We start from the raw sequence: 27,058 nt of genomic DNA on the forward strand, positions 1-27,058 counted from the left end.
TGTATGTATACATATTTACATACATATACACATTTTTAAACCACTGCTTTGTTGGTAGTAAGAGCATGGTATATTCTTTTCTATTGCCCACTGCTGCATACTGCCATACCCATAAACAGATACTGGTGTTACTTACCTATCACTGCTACCCTCTGAACTAAACCTCTATCTTAAAACTGGTATTTGGTACCAGGGAAGAGGATTCACTCCACTAAACCTTTTGCTTCAGAGTATACGCTTGTATCTATTACTCCCTCTCCAGGGTGGATTACATACTTTGTACTATGTATATCCAGGACTGCTTGTTTTTTTAAAAGAAATGTTTTCTTGGTAAATAATTCAAGTAAAGCAAAATCACCTGCCACTTAATATCATGCAATTTTAGAACTCAGTCTCTCTTCTGTGATATTCCTACAAAGAAGATACCCAATTTGAATCTCATCATAAGGAAACATCAAACCTGAATTGCGGGACACTCTATAAAGTAATTGGCCTGTAATCTTCAAAAGTATCAAGGTCATAAAGTCAAAGGATCCTTCTGAACAGGATCTTTATAATACAAAGGATATTTATGGTACAATTGTTAAAACCTACATAGGGTCTGAAAATTAGCTAGTGGTACTGTATTAGCACTAAATTCTTAATTTGATTGTTGCATTATGGTTATACAGGAGAAAAAGTCATTTCTAGGAAATAGCAAATATGTCCTGAAGTATTTAGGGGTAATGAGGCACCAGGTGGAGAACTATCAAATTGCTTAGGTGAAGTTTCTGAACTGTATCTGTAACTTTTTTGGAAGCTTGACAGTGTTTCAAAATAATTAATGTTTCTTGAAAAAACACCCCTAATCTCCATACTACATTTAGTAAAAAGGAACACAAACACTGAGTCTTAAAAACTAAGAGATACAGAGAGATACAGAGAAACAATGTGTCAAAATGTAAAGTTCAAGTGCATTTGTTAGGATTTCTTGGAAAAGCACCTAAAGAGATTTAAAAGGTAACAAGATTTAAAGTCTGCCTTTTAAAGTGAAAATTGAAACACTGTCCAGGGGTATACTGGACACAAACACATATACCCTCCCTAGCACTTTCTTAAATTTTTTTTACTAATTTTAATCTTTGTTAATACCAGTTCTTTTTTTTTTTTAAATGCCTTTTACTTGCTGATAATTGTTAATGGAAAACCAATGATTAAAAAAAGGAACTATAAAAAAATGCTGGGCCCAAGATAAGCAATCCAGCATGAACGCTCAGAGAGGACTGAGAAATAGCATTCCTATATACACACACATGATCTCTACTGTCCTCTCGTCCCTGCCAACACATATTTTAATGGAAATGTCATGAAAAGGTGGTACTTCTCAAAAACAACTTTGCCTCAGTCACAATTGTGTTCTGCGTCCCACCTTCAAAGAAAGATACTGTTCTTCACCAACTACAGGAGGATATATATTTGTTTTGTCAATAGAAAGACACTTCTAGGTATGTTTTCAGTTTCTACAGTATCTGAGAAAGAGAGTTCCTGGATGCAGGGTATATACAGAGTAGTCACAAAACACAAAACTGGGTACCTCAGAATCATAAACTCCATTAGATAACTAGTTAAAGATAATTAATAAGCCAAAAAGTAAATATATGTCAACCTACTACAAATGTAGAATTTTTAATTTGTGCCCATTTCCTAGAAGCAATATGCCCTATAATTTCAGAAGATGAAATATAAGCAACTGTTTCCAGTTCCAATAACATCATCATGTTCATAAATGAAACCATTCACAAAAGTAGACAAAGATACGGAAAAAGGAGGACTTATTTTTAATTAGAGGCAATGGATCATTCCTAATGGGGTATTTAATTTGCTTCCCAAGCAAAGAGAACCACATGCTTATTACATTTTGTAAATTTTTGAATAAAATACTTTTAAATAAAGATAAACAATGGGATAACATGTTTCAGATGCATTTACAAATGCATTTACATTTACTTTGGAAGAATGGCTGTGGAAAATGATAGTTTTAGAGGCGCCTGGGTGGCTCAGTAGTTGAGAGTCTGCCATTGGCTCAGGTCATGATCCCAGTGTCCTGGGATCAAGTTCTGCTTTAGGCTTCCTGCAGAGAGCCTGCTTCTCCCTCTGCCTAAGTCTCTGCCTCTCTCTGGCTCTCACAAACAAATAAAATCTTTAAAAAAAAATGATAGTTTTAAATTTTGTTCCACTTTAGAACCTGAGAAATTCTCGTTGATGGAGTGTATCAGTTATTATAAAAAAATGTTTATTTTTATAAATATTTTTAGTTTTGCATCTAATATAAAGCAAGTTCACCTATTTTCTATAATTTGTCAGTTTCCAAAAAAAGAGGAATGAACCCAAACTTGAAATATTTGTTTTTTTAAAATCATGGCATTTTTACACAAAATTGAGAATAACTTTTGAACACTTGTTTCTTTATGCCTTTGCAATAACAGATGACTTATTAATTTTTTTTAAAAGATTTTATTTATTGATGAGAGACACCAACAGAAAAGCAGAGACATAGGCAGAGGGAGAAGCAGGCTCCCTGCCAGGGGCCCAATATGGGACTCAATCCCAGGAACCCAAAATCACACTTTGAGTCAAAGGCAGATGCTCAACCACTGAGCCACTCAGGCATCCCATAACAGATGATTTAAAACACTGACGTGTTTGGTTAGCACAGACTTTAAAAATATAAGTATGTTCCTAAAAATTCATATTAACCAAATTTTTTTAAATCCTCATAGTCCTCTACCATATAAAAAGCTCCTTAAGAGATAAGATCATGGTTTTATGGGTACATGCTAGGCTCCTAGTATAGTCCCAGTAATACAGAGATGATTCTTCAATCCACACTTATCTATATTTATAGTAAATCACCACTTAAGCTGCTACCACTCTGTCTCCAGCAAAACTCCTTCCAACTAATGCTTAAGGTGGCAAATGGGGCTGGAGAAATTGCAATAAAAAGATAAAGATCTTTCCCTGGCAGCAGGAACAAGAAAGAGATGATTTCTACTCATTAAATATTTAGTAAATATCATTATAAGGCACTTTGAGAGATAACAGAAGACCAGAGCTGAAGTAGAGCGAGTCCAACCACCGGAAGGATAATTAAAATTGCTTGAATGCATTCTGTGCATCCCACCCTTATGTATATGATTTTGGTTTAACCTCACAAAAATTTGGGCAAAATTCCAAAATAAATACAAAAAGTGTGGCTCAGAGAAGTAACTTAATCTAAGTTGTAAGCATTTATCTAAATCCCCATCTCATGCCCTTACCAATATAACACATTATCTCAGAACAAAATTTACTCCCATTTTTAGGATTAATTTCGAATAATAAAAAATTGACAAATAATATACATTTATAAAATAAATAACAAATTATAACAAAAACTAAAATAAATTATTTGTTCTTATCATTTTTTTTTTAAGAAAATGTACTCACCTGCCCAGCTTTACTAAATCGATGGCCTGCCAATATCATATGAAATGCATATTTTCTAACCATGGGACTCTTCATATTTATAAAGCAATGTGCTGCCTGTTCCAAAAGAAGTGCACTTCGAAGATCAGAATCCTATTGAATGTTTAAAGGAAAATAAGGTTATCTTCACAAAATTAAAAGTAAAAAGATAACTGGTAAAAAAGCATTTACTTTCTAAAAATAATATATAGCATATTCACTATTTAACTTAAGTGTATCTGAGGGCAGAGATCAAGGGGCAATCCAATCTTGATGATTCTTTCTTCCAATAAGCACAAATTTTTCTTAAAATCCTTCAAAAAATCCCCTATATGAAATATTTTCTTTTACTTTTCATAAAGCCAAATGTCTGGTAATGATATGCAGTATGTAATAGATCTCTGAAGAAATGCAATCCCTTTTCAAATGGCAAAAAAAGTATATCAACTGAGAATACAGGTATAGTGATTAAAGATAAACTAGAAAAGAGAGCACAGAAAACAAAATTCACACTAATCTAATCTTCAGGAAATTGATCTGTGATATCTGAAAGCATATTTCCATCCATCCAAGAAAAAAAGAAAGACAAAAGAGAATGTGTGTAGATTATGAAATAATCTAATCTACTACTATCCTCTATTAAATTTACTCTATACAAGAGTAATTCCTAATTTTGCTTATTTCAAGAATGCCACAATGACTGCTTTTCATTAAAAAGTTTAGAAGGTTTCCCCTTCAAAGATCATCAGCGGCTACTGGTGTTATTAGTAAATGGTACAACTCAAATTAGTTTCCACTTCAATGGACTCTTACAACTGTCTACAAAAACCAGATACCACATTTTACATCCTCACCCATAAGGACAACCTTTCAAATCAAAGAGCCATCATCACTTTACAAATAACAGAGAAAGTAGTGAAGGTTGCTGATCAAGTATCAACAACATTTTCACCAAAACTTTCTCTAGGTTTTCAGCTATTCTTAAGCTGAACTTACCATGCCCTTCCATGTGTTCTGCTGCCATTATTTTCCCCAGGGAAAGTTGAAAACAGAAAACATTTACTTTAAATGCAGTAATGTCAACAAATTATAGTTACATCAAAAAAGTGCTCACAGATAGATCATTGACTATTATAACTATGTCCGCAGCAATTACAAAATTAGAGTGGAAACAGATCTGAGGAAACAATCTAGAAAGCATTCAGTAAATTGCAGATATTACCTATCTTAACCCCCTTATAACAGAAACTAAATGATACATGTTTTTGTCCAAGTAAGATCCAAAAGCTATTAAGTGGGAACGTCAGGAATGTACAATTGACACACAGTTCTCATCCAAGGGTTTACATCAGAATTACTTAGGGGAACTAGGAAGTGCATTCTTAATTTTCAGGAAAAAGCTTTCTTCTTTAGAAAATACTTTTTTTTTCCTTCAAGAATAAATATTTGGGGGAAAAAAGTGAGAATCTTTCTTCGCCATCCCATGCCTCATCTGACTTGCCAGAGTTAACCACAATTACCAGGTGTTGGTATTGTCATTTTTGTGTTATATTTGTGTTTTTATGTTAAATACATACAGTTTTCTAAAAATACACATACTTCTTCATACATAAATGGTATTATACAGAGAATTCTTCATCTCATTTTTTGGACTTAATATAGTATCATGGACATCCTTCCAAGATATCTACATCTCTTATTTCTTTTAAAAGGTTTTTACATCTACATCTCTTATTTCTTTTAAAGCTACATTTTGGGGATCCCTGGTGGCTCTGCGGTTTGGAGCCTGCCTTTGACCCAGGGCGCAATCCTGGAGTCCCAGGATTGAGTCCCGCGTCGGGCTCCCGGCATGGAGCCTGCTTCTCCCTCTGTCTGTGTCTCTGCCTCTCCTTCTCTCTCTCTCTGTGTCTATAAACTATTTATTTTTTTAAATAAAAAATCTTTAAAAAAAGCTACATTGTATCCTATTATATAAATATACCATAATTTATTAATAGTCTCCAATTGACTGATTTAATATTGTTTATTACTTTTATTTCTACAAAAGTGCTTTGATGAACATCTTTATAAAACCATTGAGTAATTATATGTATTCTTAAGACACATTTCTGAAAGTAGAACCGCTGAGTTAATGAAAGCTATGTATGTATATCATTCAAATTCTAATCGATAGAGCCAAACTGCTACCAAAAAAGTAGTACCAATATATAATCTCATCAACAGAATGAGAATGTATGTTTTCCACTCACCCAGCCAAATATTATTTTTAAAGGTTTTTATCTCTTTAATAAAAAAAAAAAAAAACAATGACACTGCTCCCCAACATACATTTTAATGGTAAGGCTGGTAATCTTTTCATATGTTTAAGGGTCTTTGTATTTTTTCTGTGAATTGCTCATTTATACTCTTTTGTGAATGGGTTTTTATGATTATGTGGTTTGTAAGAGCCCTTTGCACACTTATTCAATATTAGGCCTTGTCATCATACATTTGTAAATAGTATTTCCCAGTTTTGACATGAGTTTTTCTTCAGTAGTCAAGCATACTATCTTTTGCCTCTATGACTTCAAGATACAGCAACAAACAAGAAAAAAAGCTATCATTCTTAGATTTAAAAGAAAAAAATACTTTCTTATATATTCTGTTAGGAGTCTGTTTCATTTTTTCATATCATAAACTTAATCAAGCTATGTAGCAAGTAAGGTAAGAATCCACACCCCAAAAAGCTAGATGTCATAATACCATTTAAGTGAATAACCTAACATTCCTCACTAATTTTAAATGACACCTAATCACATGTCGTATTTAAATTATCATTCTATTCCATTACTCTGTCTATTCTTACCACTATAAACAGTTACAATTTCTGTAGCCTTATAACACATTTTAATATCTGGAACAGGCAAGTCCCTCTAATTACTTCTTCTGTTTTCAAATTTTATTTAGGCTTCTCAATAGTATTTCAGTCTTTTTTCTTTAAGTGCTGTAAGTTTATTCCCAGTATGTGCACACAAACCCATGCAGTCACATACAGACATACAGCATAAATACATACTTATTTTTTTAATTGTCTATGAGGCTTCATTAAACTGGAAAACTTGGAAGGGCAGCAATCCTGGATATTCTGATTAAGATAAAGAAAATGCCCTAGATATTTTTGGTGGTGTGTAAATGATTCTAATGTATAATCCAATTGAGACCAGCACAGTAAACCCTCAGCATTGTCAAATTTAATTCTCAAGGGCTGACCAATTTAGAAGAGACCAGGAAGTCCACGGCATATATTAATTTAGTGGAAGCAAAATCTGACTCTTGCATCCAGTATGGCAGTTGTCTGAGAAAGAATCAATCTGCTGAGCTGAATGCCCTATTCCCATGACTCACAGCAACTTTGTTCTTCTGTGTCTCTTACAATGACACCTAAAGTAGAAAAGATATTGCTTTATACCAAAAAATAGCCTAAGGGAATCCCTGGGTGGCTCAGCGGTTTAGTGCCTGCCTTTGGCCCAAGGTGTGATCCTGGAATCCTGGAATCAAGTCCCACATCAGGCTCCCTGCATGGAGCCTGCTTCTTCCTCTGCCTGCGTCTCTGCCTCTCTCTCCTCTGTGTCTTTCATGAATAAATAAATAAAATCTTTAAAAGAAAAAAAATAGCCTGAAAAGAATGACAACTGCCTTCAGTGTTGATGAAAGAAAAATGAAAGAATTTCACAAAGCGACAGTTTTATCTAGAAAGCAGATGCTTTGAAGGAGTTGAATAAAATTTTTAGTACTTCATACCTATATGACAAATGTATTACATATGCTCTATAAGAAACTAAGAAAAAAAAATCTGTGATACTATTTCAATAGGAATTCCAGCCTATGAACTGTGCCCATAGTCCAAGAGATAGTTTTTTTTAAAAACTGCAAATGAATTAAAATATGAAGATAAATAGTGGGAGGAAAATCGTCTGAGGCAGAGGCTTCAATAAACATTTCCATAAAAAACACAACTAATGTAGCACTGGTTACACAGACTTAAATGAATCAAATCTCAAGGATAACTTTCAGATTTTTTCCTCGTGTAGCTATAGTAAGAAAGGTGCCATGAGCTGATCAGTTTACTACAGGAACAGTTCCTCCAAAGGTAGAGAAACTTGTAAAAACTGCTATTACTATCCCTGATAGTAAAAAACTGATTTACTGTATTTAAATGCAGTAACAGACAAAGAGGTTATTAAGACCAGAGTAAATGTTCAGTACAGAAACAGAGACACAGTAGGGGGAAAGCATCACATCTTTAGCACCAAATTCAGACATACCATCCTATGTGGTGGTAACTGGCATGTTTTATTGTTACCTGGTTTTGCTCTGTCATCCTGAGAATCCCAGGGCATAATAAGAATAAGATCCACTTGCCCATTAAATTTGCATTCCAAAAAATAAAGCCAAAGTACAACTCTTTCTCCCCAGGCCTCACAGTTGTGTTTTCCAAAACAGTGCTAGCAAAAATCTGGGAAACCTAATTCATTAATTTCAAGAGTATTTAACTGTTCCCTATCCTCAAGACAAGTGCACTTTTCACATATTATACGCCATTTTAATTGATAAAATGCATATAATAAATATAATTAGCAGTTAAAATTTAGTATGACTTTATACACACTATGCCTAGCAGTCTTTACTTCCAAGTTATCTCAATTATCTGAAAGGTATAGCACCAAAAAACCCACTTGTGAATGACAATTTCTGGGGAAATGTACCACCACTCACCCCACGCCTCACCCTAAAACAATGACAATGATAAAGATCTTCAAATTTCATGACAAAACAAGTCATCCAGGTTTGAAAAGGTGAAAACAAACTTGGAAGAGAAAAAGAACAATGACAGAAAATAACAAGGTTGCGATCCAGACAAGAATTTGCTCCAAACAGTTTTTTATTCAAGCTCCTAAACCATAAATTCCCTTTACATTCACTAATAATCCCTACATTGAAAAACAGCAACATATTCAAACCCAAATTAAGATTATTACAATACAAAACATCAACACACTCCAGAATCTATATTCAGCTCTACCAAATAGTTTATGTCTAGCAACTGTTCATACTAGTCAGTGTCCATGCAATATCAATTATTCGACCTTGTTAATATCATCCTTTAACCTAATTAGTTATATCTTACCAAAACCTTTTTAGAATAATTAATGGTTCAGTTCAACAAACATCTGTAAATGATATACCATGTGCCAAGGCCAGTATCAGGCACTAAGGATAAATATGTAGAAGACAACACAGTTCTCTACCCTCAAGAACTTAAATATAATTTCCAATATAATATAACAAGTCAGGTCTTACAGCACTATATGAGAGGGGAGTACAAAGACATTTATGACAACCTGGGGTATTGTAGAAGACTATCTGAAGCACAGGACTGATATAAGGATGAGGAGACAAGGGAACAAAGAGGAAAAGGGCCACAGTCCAGAAGGACATTATAGACGTGAACCAGGGCAGTAGAAAGAGGAATTTAAAGAGGGGTGGGGTGGAGGGAAAGAAGTAAATGATCTGGAGATACAGAAAGAAAACGTATTTAAGAAATTTTTTTAAAAACTGGATTACTGATAGGATAGGAGAATACAGGCACATCTCTCAGTTTCTGCCTTGAGCAGATAAGGAACTATGTAGTTATAACATAATTTTAAATCATGATCAACAAGATAACCAAGTTTATGAGTTTGGTATACAGATATACTGACACAAGGTGCTTTGGAAACATACTAAGTAGATAAGTCTAAAAGGCAGCTGGCATTACAAATCTAAAGCTCAAAAAGAGGTCAGTGTTGAAGAAAGACTTAAGAGTGAAAATCATCACTAAGAACCATCACCAAAAAAATGTATAGAGCAAAAGTACAATGGTCCGAGGATTAAAACCACAGGGTATATCAACATTTAAAAGGCAAAGGAAGTGTTTGATTTTATTTTGTTCTTGAGCATTCATTTAAAAAAATCTGTCTTTAGCCATACATATAAAAAAAATCACTACCACTCTTTACAAGACTGGAGTCAATTCAAATTAATAATATCTGCTGTGGTATATATAAATAATGAAATATTACTCAGCAATCAAGAATGGAAATCTTGCCATTTGCAACAGCATGAATAGAACACTACAGTGTATTATGCCAAATAAAATAAATCAGAGAAAGACAAATATCATATGATTTCACTCATGTGGAACATAAGAAATAAAATATGAACTTCAAGAAAGGGAAGGAAAAATAAGATAAAAATAGAGAGGGAAGCAAACCATAAGAGATTCTTAACTATAGAGAACTAAAGGTTGCTGGAGGGGAATGTGGGCAGGGAGACAGGCTAAATGGGTGATGGGCAGTAAGAAGGGTATTTGTTGGGATAAGCACTGGGTGTTGTGTTAGTGATGAACCACTACATTCTATTGCTGAAACCAATATCACGCTGTATGTTAACTAACTTGAATTTAAATTTACCAAAAAGAAGGAGAAGGAGAATCTTCTGGAACGTTCCATCTATGAACACTCTTTGGGGCATCTGGGTAGCTCAGTAAATTAAGGGTCCAACTTTTTATTTCAATTCAGGTTATGATTTTAGGGCTGTGAGATCAGGCCCCATGGTGGGCTCTGCAACATGAGGAATCTGCTTGAGATACTCTTTCCCTCTCTCTCTAAAATAAATAAATCTTTAAACAAATAAAAAAATATAAATACATACTTTTATTTTTGTTTAATATTAACATATTATCTATCAAATTTTACCTATTAGATGCATTTATTACCAATCAGATACAAAGTAGGAAGACAGTTAAGTTACAGGCTATAAAAGTAGCTTTGAAATTGAGCCCTAGCCACCAATCCCTTCTCCTTAACTACAGACCTTTGAGCTTACATGGTCAGAAACATCTAACCCTATACCACCTGCAGCAGATGCCTGGTAGTGACACAAAGACATTTATTCTTTGAGATTAAGGCAAATATGCAAATAATGTTGGCCAGTTTGGAGATGGGAAAGAAAGATAATATATTACATACTTATTAGTGATGCAAAATAGTATCTACTATAAACTTTCAATAGCAACTATAAATGGATTGCTTTTCATCTTCTGGAATATTCATAATATAGATTATTTTCAATGCTTACAGTGATTGTTTTTACACATTCATACTAGTGAAACATTAAAAATTCCTCAGTGATTACTCATTGTGTTACCAATTTTCTATTAGAAAGATGCACATGCATGTTGGTTTAAGTATTATTATGAATAAAAAAATAAAAAAATAATTCCATTTACAATTGCACCGAGAATAAAACACCTAGGAATTAACTTAATCAAGGAAGTGACAGACCTGTACTCTGAAAACTATAAGACGATGATGAAAGAAACTGAAGATGACACATATAAATGTAACGGTATTTCATGATCGTGAACTGGAAGAATTACTATTATTAAAATTACCATACTTCCCACAGCAATCTACAGATTAAAAACAATTCTAAAAAAAAAAAAAGAAAGAAAGAAAAGAAAAACAATTCTTCCCCAAAATACCAACTGTATTTTTCACAGAAACAGAATAATATGAAAATTTGTATGGAACCACAAAAGATCTCAAAGCAATCTTGAGGAAAAAAAGAACAAAGCTAGAGATATCATAAATATAGATTACAAGATATATACTACAAAGCTATAAAATTCAAAACAGTGTGGCACTGGCACATGAATGAGACACTTAGACAAATGGAGCAGAGTAGACAGCCCCAAAATAAGTTGATCCTTATATGATCAATGGATCTCTGACAAAGGAGGCAAGAATATACAACAGGGAAAAGTCTCTTCAATAAATGGTACTGGGAAAACTGGACAATTAATTGCAAAATAATGAGAATGGATCACTTTCTTAAAGCATACACAAAAATAAATTCAAAATAAGCTAAAGATCTAAATTTGAGACCTGAAATCATAAAAATCCTACAAGGGAATATAATAATTTCTCTGACATTGACTGTAGCAATGTTTTTCTAGATACATCTCCAAAGGCAAGGGAAACAAAAACAAAACTAAACTATTAGGACTACATCAAAATAAAAAGTTTTTGCACAGGGGCACCTGGGTGGCTCAGTTGGTTAAGCATCTGCCTTCGAGTCAGGTCATGATTTCAGGGTCCTGGGATTGAGCCCTGTGACAGGCTCCCTGCTCAAGGTGGGAGTCTGCTTTTCCCACTCCCTTCTCCTCTCCATTCATGCTCTTTTTCTCTCTCTCAAATAAATAAAAATATCTTTAAAAAGCTTTTGCACAGTGAAAGAAACCATCAACAGAACAAAAAGGCAACATACTGTTTGGGAGAAGATATCTGCAAATGATATATCCAATAAGAGATTAATATCCAAAATATATAAAGAACTTAAACAACTCAACACCACAACATAAATAATACTGTTAAAAAGTGGGTAGATGACCTAAATAAACATTTCTCCAAGGAAGACACACAGATGGCCAACAAACTGATGAAAAGATGATCAACACTGCTCATTATCAGGAAAATGCAAATCAAAACCACAATGAGATACCACTTTGAACTGTTAAAATGGCTAAAATCAAAAGTAAAGAAATAACATATATTGGTGAGGATGTGGAGGAAAAGGAATTCTCATGCACTCCTAGGAATGCAAATTGTTATGGCCACTGTGGAATGTCATATGATCCAGTAACTCCACTACTCTGTATTTATCCCCCAAAAATGAAATCACGGGTTCAAAAAACTATACAGACCCTTGTGTTTACTGCAGCATTATTTACATAGCCAACATATGAAAGCAACAGAAGTCCCAGGATAGACAAATGGATAAGGAAGATGTGGTTTATATACATACAATAGAACATTATACAGCCATAAAAAAGAATGAACTCTTGCCATTTGTAATAACTTCTAGATGGTCCTAGAGGGTATTATGCTAAGTGAAACAAGTCAGACTGAAAAAGACAAATACCATATGACTTCATTCATATGTGGAAACTTAAAACGAATAAACAAAAGGCAGAATCAGACCTATAAATACAGAGAACAAACTGAAGGTTGCCACAGGGAAGAGAACAGGGAAATGGGCAAAATGAGTGAGGGAGAGTGGGAGATACACGTCTCTGGTTGTGGAATAAGTACTTCACAGGAATAAAAGGCAGCATAAGGAACACAGTCAACAATACTGTAATAGTGTTGTATGTGACATATGGTTAATTACACCTGTGGTGAGAAGAGCCTAATGTATAGAGAAGCTGAATCACTATGTTGAACACCTAACACTAATGTAACATTGGATATCACTAAACTCAAGGTAAAAAATTTAAAAAAAAAAAAAAAGAATCTAAATATATACTGTTATGCATAAGTCAGAATCTAATTCATTAAAGATGTACAATACATATTTGTGGTTAGTAATAACGTAGACTTAAAAATCTATAAATAAAAATGTATCTCTAAAATACATTTAAAATTAATTCAAGAAATAAAGCAGCAATATTATAAATTCCCAAAAAGAAAATCCTCTCTACTTTTATGTCTTGCACACCCTCGTCAAGAAAAAAAGAAACACCTTTTTAAATTTATGAACTATTACTAAAGTAATTACTATACATTTTCAGTACCTCACTAGTCAACCGTATTAGCAGAGCTGCAGCCTCTGAATATTTGCTTTGGCTTTTTAAGATTTCAGCACTTAGCAATACACATCTCTCAGCCAATACCATATTCCTGAAGAAAGAAAGACAAGAAAAAATATAATTAGCACTACAATATCTTAATACATCACAGTAATAATACTTAATGTATTACTATGTGTTCAACAAAAATCCCAATCTAGTTTTTGAGTAAAAAAGAAATCCATGCTCTTGTTTCCCACTTACCAAAAAAAGGTTAAAGAGAAAACTTCAAAGAATTCTCCTAACCATTCAAAACTTTTTACCATCATATAATTTCATGGTAAAAATACAATGCAAAGTCACATTTTCTATACACAAAATGCTAGTACCTAACTGGTACATCTGAACCGGCCACTGGTTAACAGTAAAATTTACTATGAATAGAAAAGAATATAAACATTTCATATTTCTCTTTCCTCACTGCAAACTGTAGTCAGATGTGTTTCAATTTGCTGGCTACTTCTAGGAATATTCAGGGGCTTTTCATCTAGTAGTACCATCGTGATATTTCAACTGGAGATAGCATGAGGAATGCCTGATGGATTCCTGAGCAAAGTATTTTGTAAAAATGCACAATTGATTTTTCTTAATGGATTACTACCATCAATAATCTAAAATTGGGTTATTCATTATTAAAATAATAAAAATAAATAAAAATATTTTCACTATGAAATTACAAGATGGAATCTTATTGCTGGGAAATAGCCAAGATTTATTTTTTCTTTTTCTAATCCTTGTTTCAAAATTACACTTGGCTTTAAATTGACAAAGATTCCTAACTTATTTTTTTAAGATTTTATTTATTTATTCATGAGACACACAGAGAGTGGCAGACACACAGGCAGATGGAGAAGCAGCCTCCCTGTGGGCAGCCTGATACAGGACTCAATCCCTGGACTCCGGGATCACGACCTGAGCCAAAGGCAGACGCTCAATCACTGAGCCACCCAGGTGCCCCACAAAGATAACTAATGTGAAGGTCATTCCAAACAGTGAGTTTTAAAAAGACAACGCATTACTTTAAAAAATTACTGTAGTGAACAAATACTAACAAATTATGTTCTCTCTTAGGTTATTTATGAATGTCAAAGATTATTTTTAATGAACACAAAAGACTACCTCCTAATTAGTAACACCTACTAATATATATGCGCAAATATGCTCACTTCTTAAAGAGTTTTCTTAAGTAAATTTTATAAATACCCTTGAATCTTAACACTATTGATTTACTTATTTCTGTTTGATTTCTCCTCACCAATTTTCCATGTGGTCAGTTATTAAGTTAAAGTGCTACCAAGTCCAAGATTTTATTAGTTTATTCAAGTAACATTTTAAAAAACCATTTGGGTTCAATATTCACACATTGATCAATGTGACACATCACATCAACAAAAGAAAGGATAAAAACCATGTAATCATTTCAATAGATGCAGAAAAAGCATGTGACAGAATACAACATCCATTCATAATAAAAGCCCTCAACAAAGTAGGTTTAGGGGGAACATATCTCAATATAAGAAAGGCTGTATATGAAAAACCCAAGCAAACATCATACTCAAAAACTGAGAGTTTTTCTCCTAAGATCAGGACGACCACAAGGAGGCCTCGCCCCACTCTCACCACTTTTAGTCAACACAGCACTGGAAGTCTTAGCCATTAGCCACAGAAATCAAACAACAAAAGAAATGAAAGGCACCCAAACAGGCAAAGAAAAAGTAAAACTTTCACTATTCACAAGTTTTTTAGGTTTTTTAGTCTTTTAAGTTTTCTATTTCTCTATCTACAGATACCTGAACTGATAGATAAATTCACTAAATTTGCCGGATAGAAAATCAATGTACAGAAATCCATTGTATTTCTATACACTAATAATGAAATAGCAGAAAGAAAAATAAGAAAACAATCCCATTTACAATTGCACTAAAAATAATAAAATGTTTAGGAATAAACTTAACCAAAGAGGTGAAAGATCTGTATTCTAAAAACTATAAAACACATGTCTGTGGATTAAAAGAACAAATGCTGTTAAAATGTCTACACTGCCCAAAACAATCTACAGATTTAATGCAATCCCTATCAAAACACCCATAGCATTTTTTACAGAACTAGAACAAATAATCCTAAAATTTATATAGAACCACAAAAGATCCTAAATTACCAAAGCAAATCTTGAAAAAGAAAATTGGAGGCATCATTATTCCAGAGTTCAAGTTATATTACAACGCTGTAGTAATCAAAATAGTATGGTACTGCCACAAACACAGACACAAGGATCAATGGAACAGAAGGCCCAGAAATAAACTTGACAAAGGAGGCAAGACTATGCAATGGGGCAAAAAGTCTCTTCAACAAATAGTACTGGGACAATTTGACAGCTACATGCAAAAGAATGGGACTTTTTTTTTTTTTATATCACACACGAGAATAAGTTCAAAATGGATTAAGGACCTAAATGTGAGACTTGAAACCATAAAAATCATGGAAGAGAGCATAGGCAATAATTTCTCTGACATTGGCTGTGCCAACATCTTTTCTAGAGGTCTCCTGAGACAAGGGAAACAAAAGCAAAAATAAACTATTAAGACTACATCAAAATAAAAGCTTCTACACAGCAAAAGAAATAACCAACAAAACTAAAAGAAAACCTACTGAATGGGAGAAGATATTCGCAAATGACATATCTTATAAAGGATTTGTATCCAAAATATATAAAGAACATCTACAACTCAACACAAAAAAAATCCAAAGAAAACAAACAAAAAAAATTCAATTAATAAATGGGCAGAAGACATGAACAGACATTTATTTCTCTGCAGACAGATGGCAAAGAGACCCATGAAAACATGGTCAACATCACTCATCATCGAGGAAATACAAATCAAAACCACAATGCAGTTATCACCTCACACCTGTCAGAATAGCTAAAATCAAAAACACAAGAAACAAGTGTTGACTAGGATGTGGAGAAAAAGAAACCCTCATACACTGTTGAGAATGTAGCCGCTGTAGAAAACAGTATGGAGGTTCCTCAAAAAATTAAAAATAGAACTACCCTATGATCCAGTACACACTACTGGATATTTATTTATCCAAAGATTACAAAAACACTAATATGAAGAGATATATGCACCCCTGTTTATTGCAGCATTAGTTACAATAGCCAAATTATGGAAGCAGCCCAAGTTTCCATAGAAACTTCTTTCCAAGAAGATACACACACACGCACAATATCATTCAGTCATAAAAAAGAGTAAAATCTTGCCATTTGCAGCAATATTAATGGATCTAGAGTATAATGCTAATGAAATAAGCCAGTCGGGAAAATCATTCCACATATGATTTTACTCATATGTGGAGAAATAAGCCAGTCGGGAAAATCATTCCACATATGATTTTACTCATATGTGGAATTTAAGAAACAAAACAAACTTACAAAAGAAAAAAAGAGAGACAAACGAAAAAACAGACTCTTTACAGAGAACAGTTACCAGATGGGACTTGGTGGGTAGAGGTGAAATAGGTGAAGGGAATTAAGAGTACACTTATCTTGAGTATTGAGTAATAAATGGATCTGCTGAATCACTATATCAAATTAATATAACATGCCCTGCTAATTACACTGGAATTTAAATAATAAAAATATTTCATTACTATTTAGTACAAAAAACATATTTTGAATTTTTAACAAAAATATCCATATATTTTTTTAAAAGATTTTATTTATTCATGAGAGACAAAGAGAGAGAGGCAGAGACAAAGGCAGAGGGAGAAGCAGGCTCCCTGCCCACAACCTGAGCCAAAAGCAGATGCTCAACCACTGAGCCACCCAGGTATCCAAAAAAAATCTTACCTTTTTAAAAATAAAATTTTTTAAAATCCATTTATGTCAGGCACTGGGAGTGCTATAAATTCAAGTATTCCCATGATACAATCCTTACTAAAAACAAAAAACTGATATCAAACAGGTAACAAACAGGGAACAATTGATATTCACCATAATTTGGGTAGAGAAAGGAAAGGGATGACATCATAAAAGAAATTTAAGAAAATCTTTTAAGGATAAATAGGATCTGGCCAGTTAAAAAGTGGAGCATAGCTAAATCTTTAAAAAGAAAAAAGTGAGCGGAGGGTGCCTGGCTCAGTCAGTTAAGCAGCCCACTCGTGATTTCAGCCCAGGTCACGATCTCAAGGTTCTGGGATCAAGCCCCACATTGGGTTCCACACTCAGTGGGGAGTCTGCTTTAGGATTTTTCTTCCCTCTCTCCCACTACACCTCCCCCACTCACTCCAGCATGCATGCACGCTCTCTAAAATAAATATTTTTTTTAAAAAAAAAGTGGAACATGGCATTCTACGAGGGCATTGTAAAACTAATATTGCATTTCCTATATTTTAAGAAAATTCTTTTACATTTTAGGATTTCTGAGACCAGGAAGCTTCTTAAAATGCATATGTATAATTAATGTAGTATTTCTCATTTATCCAAAAAGATATATTAAATTGATGATAAATCTTATCAATTACGGTAACTTAGTACAAAGACTCCAAGGTAAATTTTTTTGCACACAGTAAGTGTAGACTTAGAAAAAGCTGACAGTCTGTTGCAGACAGGAGGACAAAATTGGATTGCCAGACTTATCTGGGCTTTTATATAACACTCTGCATTCTGCCTATTTAACAAGAAAAGTTCAAAGTGGCTAACCCTTGGCGTAACAGTAGTTTAGGTTAGAAATGTCTGCACCATGAAATCACCCTTTCTATAACATAAACCTCAACATTACATATAACAAATTCCTAACCACACATCCAAACAAAATAGGAAAAGAAAGGACATAATAAAACACTAGTTTAAAAAAAAAAAAAATCACCTCATCTTGTGTCTGAGTATATTAACTTAATTTGGGAGCTAATTTAAATTTAAAGCATGAAAAACAAAGAACCATTTATACCTAATTAACAATATAAGCACTAAATTTACCTCTAAATGGATAGAACATAAACATTGTAGTCACCTACTTGCAGATATCCCTGTATGTCTGGATTGCTGTATCCATGTAATGCGCAGGGTATGGCCTGGGTGCTCCTGGCTGAAGAAAAGCTGACACTGCTGCCATTTCCTAAAGAAAAAGACATTATTTATACTATACTTCAAAAGGAGAAATATTCTTATAGTTTAGATTTGGAAGCCTAAAAATTGGACTGAAGTTTGCTGGAGCTTTTTATATATGCACACCTATGAATTTCATGGATTAATGCAGACTTAAAAAATTTATTTATATGCCTTTGGTTTTTAAATTCTCTAGTCAAATACTCTGTCATTCAGTATGCACACCTATGAATTTCATGGATTAATGCAGACTTGAAAAACTTATTCATATGCTTTTAGTTTTTAAATTCTCTAGTCAAAAAGTCTGTCATTCAGTATTTAAATAAGATTTTCAAAAAGACCTGTTAAACACTTTGAATTATGGTATATACAACTAACTACCAAGTACACCTAGCTTAAGATTCTACTACCTCCTCCCTGTTCTTCCCTATTTCTCATGAGTAAACAGGACCATATAGAGAAAAAAAAGGTAAAGTACATCTCTTTCTAATTACTGGCATCAAAAAAAAAAAAAAATTACTGGCATCAGAACATTACAACAGAACTCACAACAACTGACGCTATATATATTTTCAACTATTTACACACTCTAGTTTATATCCTATACCATACAAAAGACCATTTCTTAGAGCTATATTTCTGTTACTTTTCTAGGTCTTTTTATTTCACATTTAAAAGCCATTCTAGGGCAGCCCCGGTGGCACAGTGGTTTGGCGTCACCTGCAGCCTGGGGTGTGATCCTGGAGACCCGGGATCGAGTCCCACATCGGGCTCCCTGCATGGAGCCTGCTTCTCCCTCTGCCTGTGTCTCTGCCTCTCTCTCTCTCTCTCTCTCTGTGTCTATGAATAAATAAATAAAATCTTTAAAAAAAATAAAAAATAAAAGCCATTCTGGAGGCACCTGAGTGGCTCAGTGGTTAAGCATCTGACTCTTGGTTTCAGCTCAGGTCATGATCTCCTGGTCATGGGATAGAGTCCCATGTTGGGGTCCTTGATCAGTGAAGAGACAGCTTCAGATTCTTTCTCCCTATTCCTCTGCCCTCCCTGCTTACATGCTCTCTAATAAATAAATATAATCATTTAAATAAATAAATGAAATCTTAAAGTAAAAATTTAAAAATTATTTTTTTTAAAAAGCTATTCTATTGTGAGTACCTATGTTTTTAGTTAATAATGCAAATAACATACAATAGTGCTAATGAAATGAGAAACGAAGACTCAAATACGGGGTTCTGACTTTCTTAGTAAAATACACTACTATGTCCTCTTATGGACCAAGTTTCAATAAAAATTTAACTAGAAATGAAAGAAATTTTCATAAATTGGGGGATAAACTGTTAATGCCAATCCACTTTTAGGATGAAAAGTATTTCTCTGCAACACTTTTTAAAATAGAAAAGAATACAAATAATTATCTAAAAATTGGGAGAACGACTAAAACCTTTAACCTGACAGATTATAGGTTCCATGACAATATAAACTCCCATCTGTCTCAGAATGCATTTCTATCCTTGGTGTCCAGCAGTATTTGCTCAAAATTTAATGAATAAACTGAATGAAAATACTTTATATCCATGAGACAAAATATACTACAGCTCTGAAGCAAGTTTTCTTAACTACTTTAATTTTTAAAAATATAATAAATGCACATTTCTATACTATACATATAAGCAATTATCTAATGAATATATAGATTGTATAGTATAGTATAGTGTATTGTACAAAAACACATCCTTATACAAACTATATATATTACATATCAATACATTAATAAAAGGATACCTAAGAAAAAATCCTGTAAGAAAAATATGACCCCAAATTCTGTTACTTTCTAATTTAATTCTGCAAGAAATATTAAATCAATATACATTCAAACAAAACTGACATAATTTCTACAGATATGGTGAGAACATTCAAAATGATCACCCCAAGTTACCATATGATGTTCAAAAATCAACCATTAAATCATGTGTTATAGTCTTTGATATGGACTAATTCTTTTTACATGATTTTCATCAAGAACCGGAGTGATCTCCTTACCCTTCAGTTAGTTAAAGTAGTTAAGACAGATTAAACTACAAAAAACAAATAAACAAAAAAAAAAAACAACAGTATTTCTTTAAGAATTCCTATTATTGGGGCGCCTATACGGCTCAGTTGTTTAAGTGTCCAAACTCCTGATTTCAGTTCAGGTCATGATCTCAGGATAGTGACATCGAGCTCTGCACTCAGCGAGGAGCCTGCTTAAGATTCTCACTCCCTCTCTTTCTCTCTGCCTCTCCCCCCATTCACATGCACTCTCTTCCTCTTAAAAAAAAAAAAAAAGGCTGTTACTGGTTTTGCTATGATATATATTTTAACTTTTAAGTTACTATAAATGTCTTCAATTTTCCACTAAAAAGGCAGTATGGTCTGTTCTGACCTTATTAAATTAGCTGATCTGTGAATGGTAAATAGGAAAGTGGTTATCAGTACAAAAAGAATTTGTATTCATTTATAATTTTTCTTAGGCAAGGGGATCAAAAATAGCAAATACAAGATTATAACCTTCAGCAGGAAAGAAACATGCCCTAAGCTCACCTGTTGCATAGGCAGGAGCTTTTTTCATCTGCATTTTAAGAAAATAGAAAATGACCACCTACACTTTGGTGCACATGGACCCTCTCTCCAGAGAAGTACACTTTGAACAGCTCTTGGCTTAAGGCAGCTGTACTTCCCTCCATGTTCTACCTCATGGCACCTCCACTGGTTAGGAGCTACTTTCCCCCACCTTCTATTCCCAGCTATTATTTACATACTGGTTTTCTGTATGTTTTTTATTCCTTGAGGTAGCTTCTAGCCATGCTGGTGTGGCCTCACTAGATTACACAGATCACCTCTCATGGTACAAACATATTTTTTATTTGTAGTCTAGTTTCAAAGATACACGTCCCAACCCTAATTTAAGAACTGTCCCAACCTTATTTTTCTCCAAGGCCTGGTATTTTTAAAGCAGCTTTTACAGACAAGGATTTTCAAGTATTTGTATATTATGTTATAGTAATATGACTTTATTCTCCAGTGTGAAACTATTTTCTCTCATATAGTTGCTACTAACACCTCCACCTAATTGGTTTAAATATGGTATTTATCAGATTGTAGATAAAAATGAAAAAGCTTACATACCATAAACCTACAGAAATCTTTTGCCATACCTCTGTAAGATTCTACCTATATACAAACATTCAATTACGTACATAATGTATAATTTTATAAATTCACATCTATGTTGTAAAGTATTTATTAAATAACATTAAGTATTTATGATTTCATATTCACACAATCATCATTCTGAAAGACTACAATAAAAGATTACAGAATGTCTAGCCAAGGACAATTCATGTAAGTTTTCAAGCACTTCAACTCATAATGATTTTAGCTCCTAAACAAGGTTTTCAAAAGTTGGAAGACATTTTTCATTAAAAATATTGCAGAAATAAAAAGAAAAATGTAATTTTGCCATTTTAGCTTTACATTTTTAAGTTACCTATTTTAGTTTTATACATAATACTAAAACAAATGCAAAATAAATGGCAATTATTTAACAAATGTGGTAATTTCCAATGAAATATTTATTCTTAAGCATTTTTGTTCACACTTTTGTTTACAAGCTTATATATTTTTAAAGTGAAGATGTTGAAAGGAACAGTGTTTACTCTTTTCTACACACAGAAAGATTATGCATATATGCATGACAACTCTTAAAAAACTTAAAATGTTATAAGGCAAACAAGTGAAGAAAATTCTTTCTGGGGGCGACTGGGTAGTTCTGTCAGTTTTAGCATCCAACTCCTGATATCAGCTCAGGTCACAATCTCAGGATCATGACATGTAGCCCCATGTCGGGCTTCTCTCCCTGTGCCCTTCCCCCCTACTCGCTTTTGAGCTCTCTAAAAAAAAGAAGATTCTTTGAGATACCAAGGTTTACCAATCAATTCTAAAAACTAACATAGCTGATGCTTACAGCTCTTTATATACAAAGCAGTGTGCTATGCACATCACATGCCTTATACTTTATCTAACCCTATGCCATTAGGATTTACATTTAACAGGCAAAAAAACTGAGGCTTAGAGATGTTCAATACTTGCCTCAGATGAGTCTGTCTCACACCAATGTACACATTCTTAACTGATATATAGTCATATATCAGAAAAAAAACATTTAAGCAATTTTAAAAGATTTTTCAATAGGTCCAAAAGCATCTGCTAAAAAAATGTTACACTCAATGTAATAACTGAAATTCAAATTAAATTTTGAAGACATATACAAAAATTAAAAGGTGCTAGCCAAAGCTAAAACATCAACTCTCATATATGACATGCTTACATATACTAGGTTGAGGAAAATCCATCAATTCTGTATAAACTAATTCAAAACCTATAAAGCATTATATCCTCTTTAAGTACAACTTTATCCCTAAGTATTTTACTTGCCATTTCATAAAGAGAAATCTCTAAATCATTTATGATAACAGAAGTATGAAACTATAATATTATAGAACACTAACCAAGGCACCTGCTGCATAAAGCATTGCTTGATCATTAAGAAAATCTTTCTTTGCAGTATGATAGCAACTATAAGCCAAATCATAATGCTGCACCAAAAAGCACAAGTCAGCCATTTTTCGGATTTGAAGTTCTGGTGCTTCCGGTGGATACCTGTAAATATAAAATAAGTTAAAAAAGTAATTTGTAAGTTAGACCCCTAAACCACTAAATATTATAATATGTCTAACAAGCTGCTAAACTATCTAAAACATTAGGAAAATTAATCTGGTCTTACAAGAATTCTATTTCTAACAAGAGGCTGTTATTTCTCAGAAATATTTGAAAACAATTAGGTTATATAGTTTACAGCTTTATACTAAGAACATCTCAACAGCAGGCAAGCATTTTCTCTGTGGTCAAATTAAGAAGCAAATGATTAATTCTAGGTGACTCATTTTATATATAACCACAAAAAACATAAAAACCCAAAATGAATTTTATTTTCCCTTACAACAAGACTATATTAAACAAAACTATCTAAATGTATGCCGGGATTCATAATTGCTAGATCACAATATTTTAATTCAGATGAGTTAGTAATGAATACTTAATCTAATTTCATCTTTTTGCAAACAGGGAAAGAGATCCAAAGCAAGGAACGTTCCCAATTCTTATTTATTTTTAGATATCCAATTACTTTATGGTCTAAAAAACATTTTTAAATTAACTTATAGTCACTGTTCTTATCCACCTAAGTTTTAACCAATATGAAACTAAAAAACTAAAAAGATTATCATTTTTTGCTGGAAACCACAAAGTCGAACAGTCAGAGTTAAACACAGGAAAAACAAAAACAGTAATGTTTTACTCACAGCAATCCAGATGTATTTTTCAGCTCATTAATGCTTTTTTCTGGAACTTTACTGCCACTAAACCATTTTTTAGTTGCAGAAAATAGAGATCGACTTAAACCTTTTCTTGATATTAGCTACCAAAAAAGATTGTTACAAAAATGAGAATTTAATATTTTACTTTTACATACAAAAGAAAAAATTCTAAATAAAAATTAAAAAGCTTTAATAGTGAGCAAATATTCATTTTAACAACATTGATTTAAAGAAAATTGTTCATATGCTGGCAATATCCCTAGTGTAAATAAGTATCTTTTAGGATTTAACAATTTCATCACCAACAGTGACACCAATAAATCCTAATATTAGTCTATCTTAAAAAAAAAAATCCAAATACTTTAATTTACACTACTATAATCCCAAGTTTACTCTTCGCTGAAAGTTTAAAAATACTAACCCGAACAATTACATCTTACCTGATCATTTAATTGCCGAATTGTTTTCTCTATATGTGGCAAAAGGCCCCGAAATGTGAACTCTTGTATAAACTGTCGAATTCTATCATGATCAGTAAGCGTTAAACATGCACCATGAATAATTCCAGTATTTGCTTTCTTTGTTTCATGTAATGATGAGGCAGATTTTACATGATCTGGGCCATCAATGCTGTTAGAAGGGTCACTGGATGAATCCAACTGAAGTGGGTGAGCTCTAAAGTTATTTGGTAAGCCATCTACTGAAAAACAGATCTTTCTTTTACTCTCAGAATGCAACAGAAAATTGTGATATTACTACCATACTGCTAAAGAAAAAAAAAAGAACATCTTGGAACCCTTTATATTTCTGTATATAACTCTAAGATACAATAACATTAACATTTTCCCTCCTAAAATTACAGGACTTGGGTTAATACTTGTTACACATAATAAAAATTTAAAAATTCATATAATAAAAGAAAAATACATTGTTAACATAAAGAATCATTTTAAGTAACACAGCTAATAAGAAAATTTTTAACAAAAAAAATTTTAGAGCTATCACTATCAAAACTGTAATTTAAAATACAGAAATAAAGCTCTCAAAATCATATCACCTTTGGGAAGAACAAATGCTGCACACAGTATCTTCCCCCTTGCTTTCTACAAATTTTTCAAAAGAAATATATTACTCTTATAAAACAAGTTTTCAAATGTCAAAAAACATCAAATTCAAATGATTTAAAAAAATTCTTCAAAGGAACAGCTATTTTGTCCTTTTCTTTTTTTTATTATGAAAATTTCTCCCATCTTTTATCTGTAAGGATTAGCATGCTTTGAGAACAGTACATATTTTCAATCAAAAGAGAACTTAGAGAAAGTATATCAAGACCTTTGACTTCGTTATCTAATCCATCCAATGAAAGCAAGTTACTATCAGAATTCTTATTTGAAGTTATAGTACAAGGGCCATCTTCATATGACTCCTATCAAAATAAAATAAAAAAGCATTAGCAATTATATTAATTAATCATGTTTAAGATACCACCAAATCCATCAACAACTGTGGTTTTTCTGTTAACTGTAAGCCTCATTTATTTGCTTTAGCGAGACTCTGTCCAGTCCTCTAAATTGTTAACTTTTTCCATGTATCTTGTAATTCCAAACCCCACCTACTATATTTCTACCTTCACATTCTACTTTCACATTCAATCTACTACCCTAATTCTTCCGAATTCAAATGATCTCTATCTCAGTTTTCCTTTTACATGTGTTAAGTATATGACCAAATGAGAATACCTGTAGAGATATCAAAGAGAGAAATAAATGCCAAGAGAGAGGATTACTAGCCAGGAAGGAGAAAAGAAGATGGATGGTATGGAATCTCCTAGGTCATGGATACAATATTAATAGGTTGGAGTAAATTCGCGTACATCATAGTGTATTGGAGAAATATCCAATGTGATGTTTATTTGTACAACGGCACTGGTTTCTCAGTCAACAAAAAAACTTAAAAATATCCAGACTCTGTCAGTAGTAAATTTGAGGTATTATTCTGAGTGTCTTTCAGGAAAGTATATAAACGAGAACTTACTAAGATAAAAGTGATTAGGACAAGAAACAGTCTGAAACTACCATGCAAGAAAGAGTTGAAAAAACTAGGTATATTTAGCCTGGAAAAAATAAAAAGGGGACATGAGAACTATCCTTCTATATTTTGAAAGTTGACTTAATGAAAAACTGATTAGTCCCAAAGGACAAACGAGTACAAGCAAAGGGAGAAAATTTTTGGTTGATTCTCCAGTTGCTCAGACATGGTACAGTTCACTTGAGAAGAGAGTGACTACCAGATGAGGTTGTTCACTGGTAAAGAAAATTAAAGGATTACATCAGAGGGTTAGATTTGCTAAGCTTTAAAAACTATCTTCCAATCCTGGGCTTCTAGCTATAGAATTTCTGATACCTCTGTCTTCTGTTTAAAAGTTCTCAAATTGGGGACGCCTGAGTGGCTCAGTGGCTGGGCATCTGCTTTTGGCTCAGGGTGTGATCCTGGGATTGAGTCCCACTTCAGACCTCCTGAGTGGAGCCTGCTTCTCTCTCTGCCTCTGTCTCTGCCTCTCTCTCTCATGAGTAAATAAATAAATATTTTTTTAAAAATCTAAAAAAAAGAAAAAAAGTTCTCAAGTTGGACAATCTGACTTATGCTTCCCTTCCTTAAGATGTCTAGACTCTAAATTCCTCTTTCCAATATTGTTCCTATTCTGAGTGTGACCCTGAAAGACCATTTTTTAAAATAAAATTCCGTCATATCCAATTCGTTCTTTTTTTTTCTGTTTTCTCCAGCATTCTCTTAAAGTGAGTAAATATCAGTATAGCCCTATATCTGAATCAAAAATTCCATATGAGAGAAAAATAAGGCAAATCACAGATTATTAAACAATACTGACATTAGGATACCAAAAATTACATAAACTTTATAAACTGATATTTTTTTTAAATTATCACATAGTACACAATGTAGTTTAAAGGTACAAAATAGATACATTTTCCATTTACTTACAACTCCCCCTTCTACACAGAAAGCAGTCAACTCTTGATTATCTGAACGAAGCATGGGAAAGTGGCATCTGACTACCATCAAGTGGCATACAATTCTACCTAAAAAGTTTGACAGACCATGAACCCTTATTCCTACCTACCCACTTCAACCAACAGACAACAATTAACATTAGTCTAGAATTCTAGATTAAGAAAGGAGCAAATTAGGAAGAAGTAACACTTCCTCAAAATTCAGAAGGAAAAGAAATTAAAGGAAAGTTAGGGAAAAAAGCCCACCCACCTAAAAAGTATGAGCTCCAAAAGGTGGCCATAAGAACAGCATGTTGAAAATGAAGGAAGGCAACCC

General features: G+C 33.1%; 1 protein-coding gene across 9 annotated transcripts in view; it reads right to left on the reverse strand.

Moving 5' to 3' along the window:
* Positions 1–27,058, reverse strand: part of TRAPPC8 (trafficking protein particle complex subunit 8) — an 87,685-nt gene that overhangs the window by 39,649 nt on the left and 20,978 nt on the right. For 5 of the 9 annotated variants that reach the window (XM_072829138.1, XM_072829144.1, XM_072829142.1 and 2 more), the window contains 8 exons: positions 25,046–25,139; positions 24,154–24,413; positions 23,699–23,814; positions 22,847–22,997; positions 18,209–18,309; positions 13,139–13,244; positions 4,480–4,500; positions 3,466–3,597 (listed from right to left, as the gene is read on the reverse strand). In XM_072829138.1, the coding sequence (XP_072685239.1) occupies positions 3,466–3,597; positions 4,480–4,500; positions 13,139–13,244; positions 18,209–18,309; positions 22,847–22,997; positions 23,699–23,814; positions 24,154–24,413; positions 25,046–25,139 (981 nt within the window). The remainder of the gene's footprint in view (positions 1–3,465; positions 3,598–4,479; positions 4,501–13,138; positions 13,245–18,208; positions 18,310–22,846; positions 22,998–23,698; positions 23,815–24,153; positions 24,414–25,045; positions 25,140–27,058) is intronic. The other 4 variants (XM_072829139.1, XM_072829147.1, XM_072829141.1 and 1 more) reach the window with 3 other exon arrangements.

This window comes from Canis lupus, chromosome 6, assembly GCF_048164855.1.
Source record: "Canis lupus baileyi chromosome 6, mCanLup2.hap1, whole genome shotgun sequence".
NCBI lineage: Eukaryota > Metazoa > Chordata > Mammalia > Carnivora > Canidae > Canis > Canis lupus.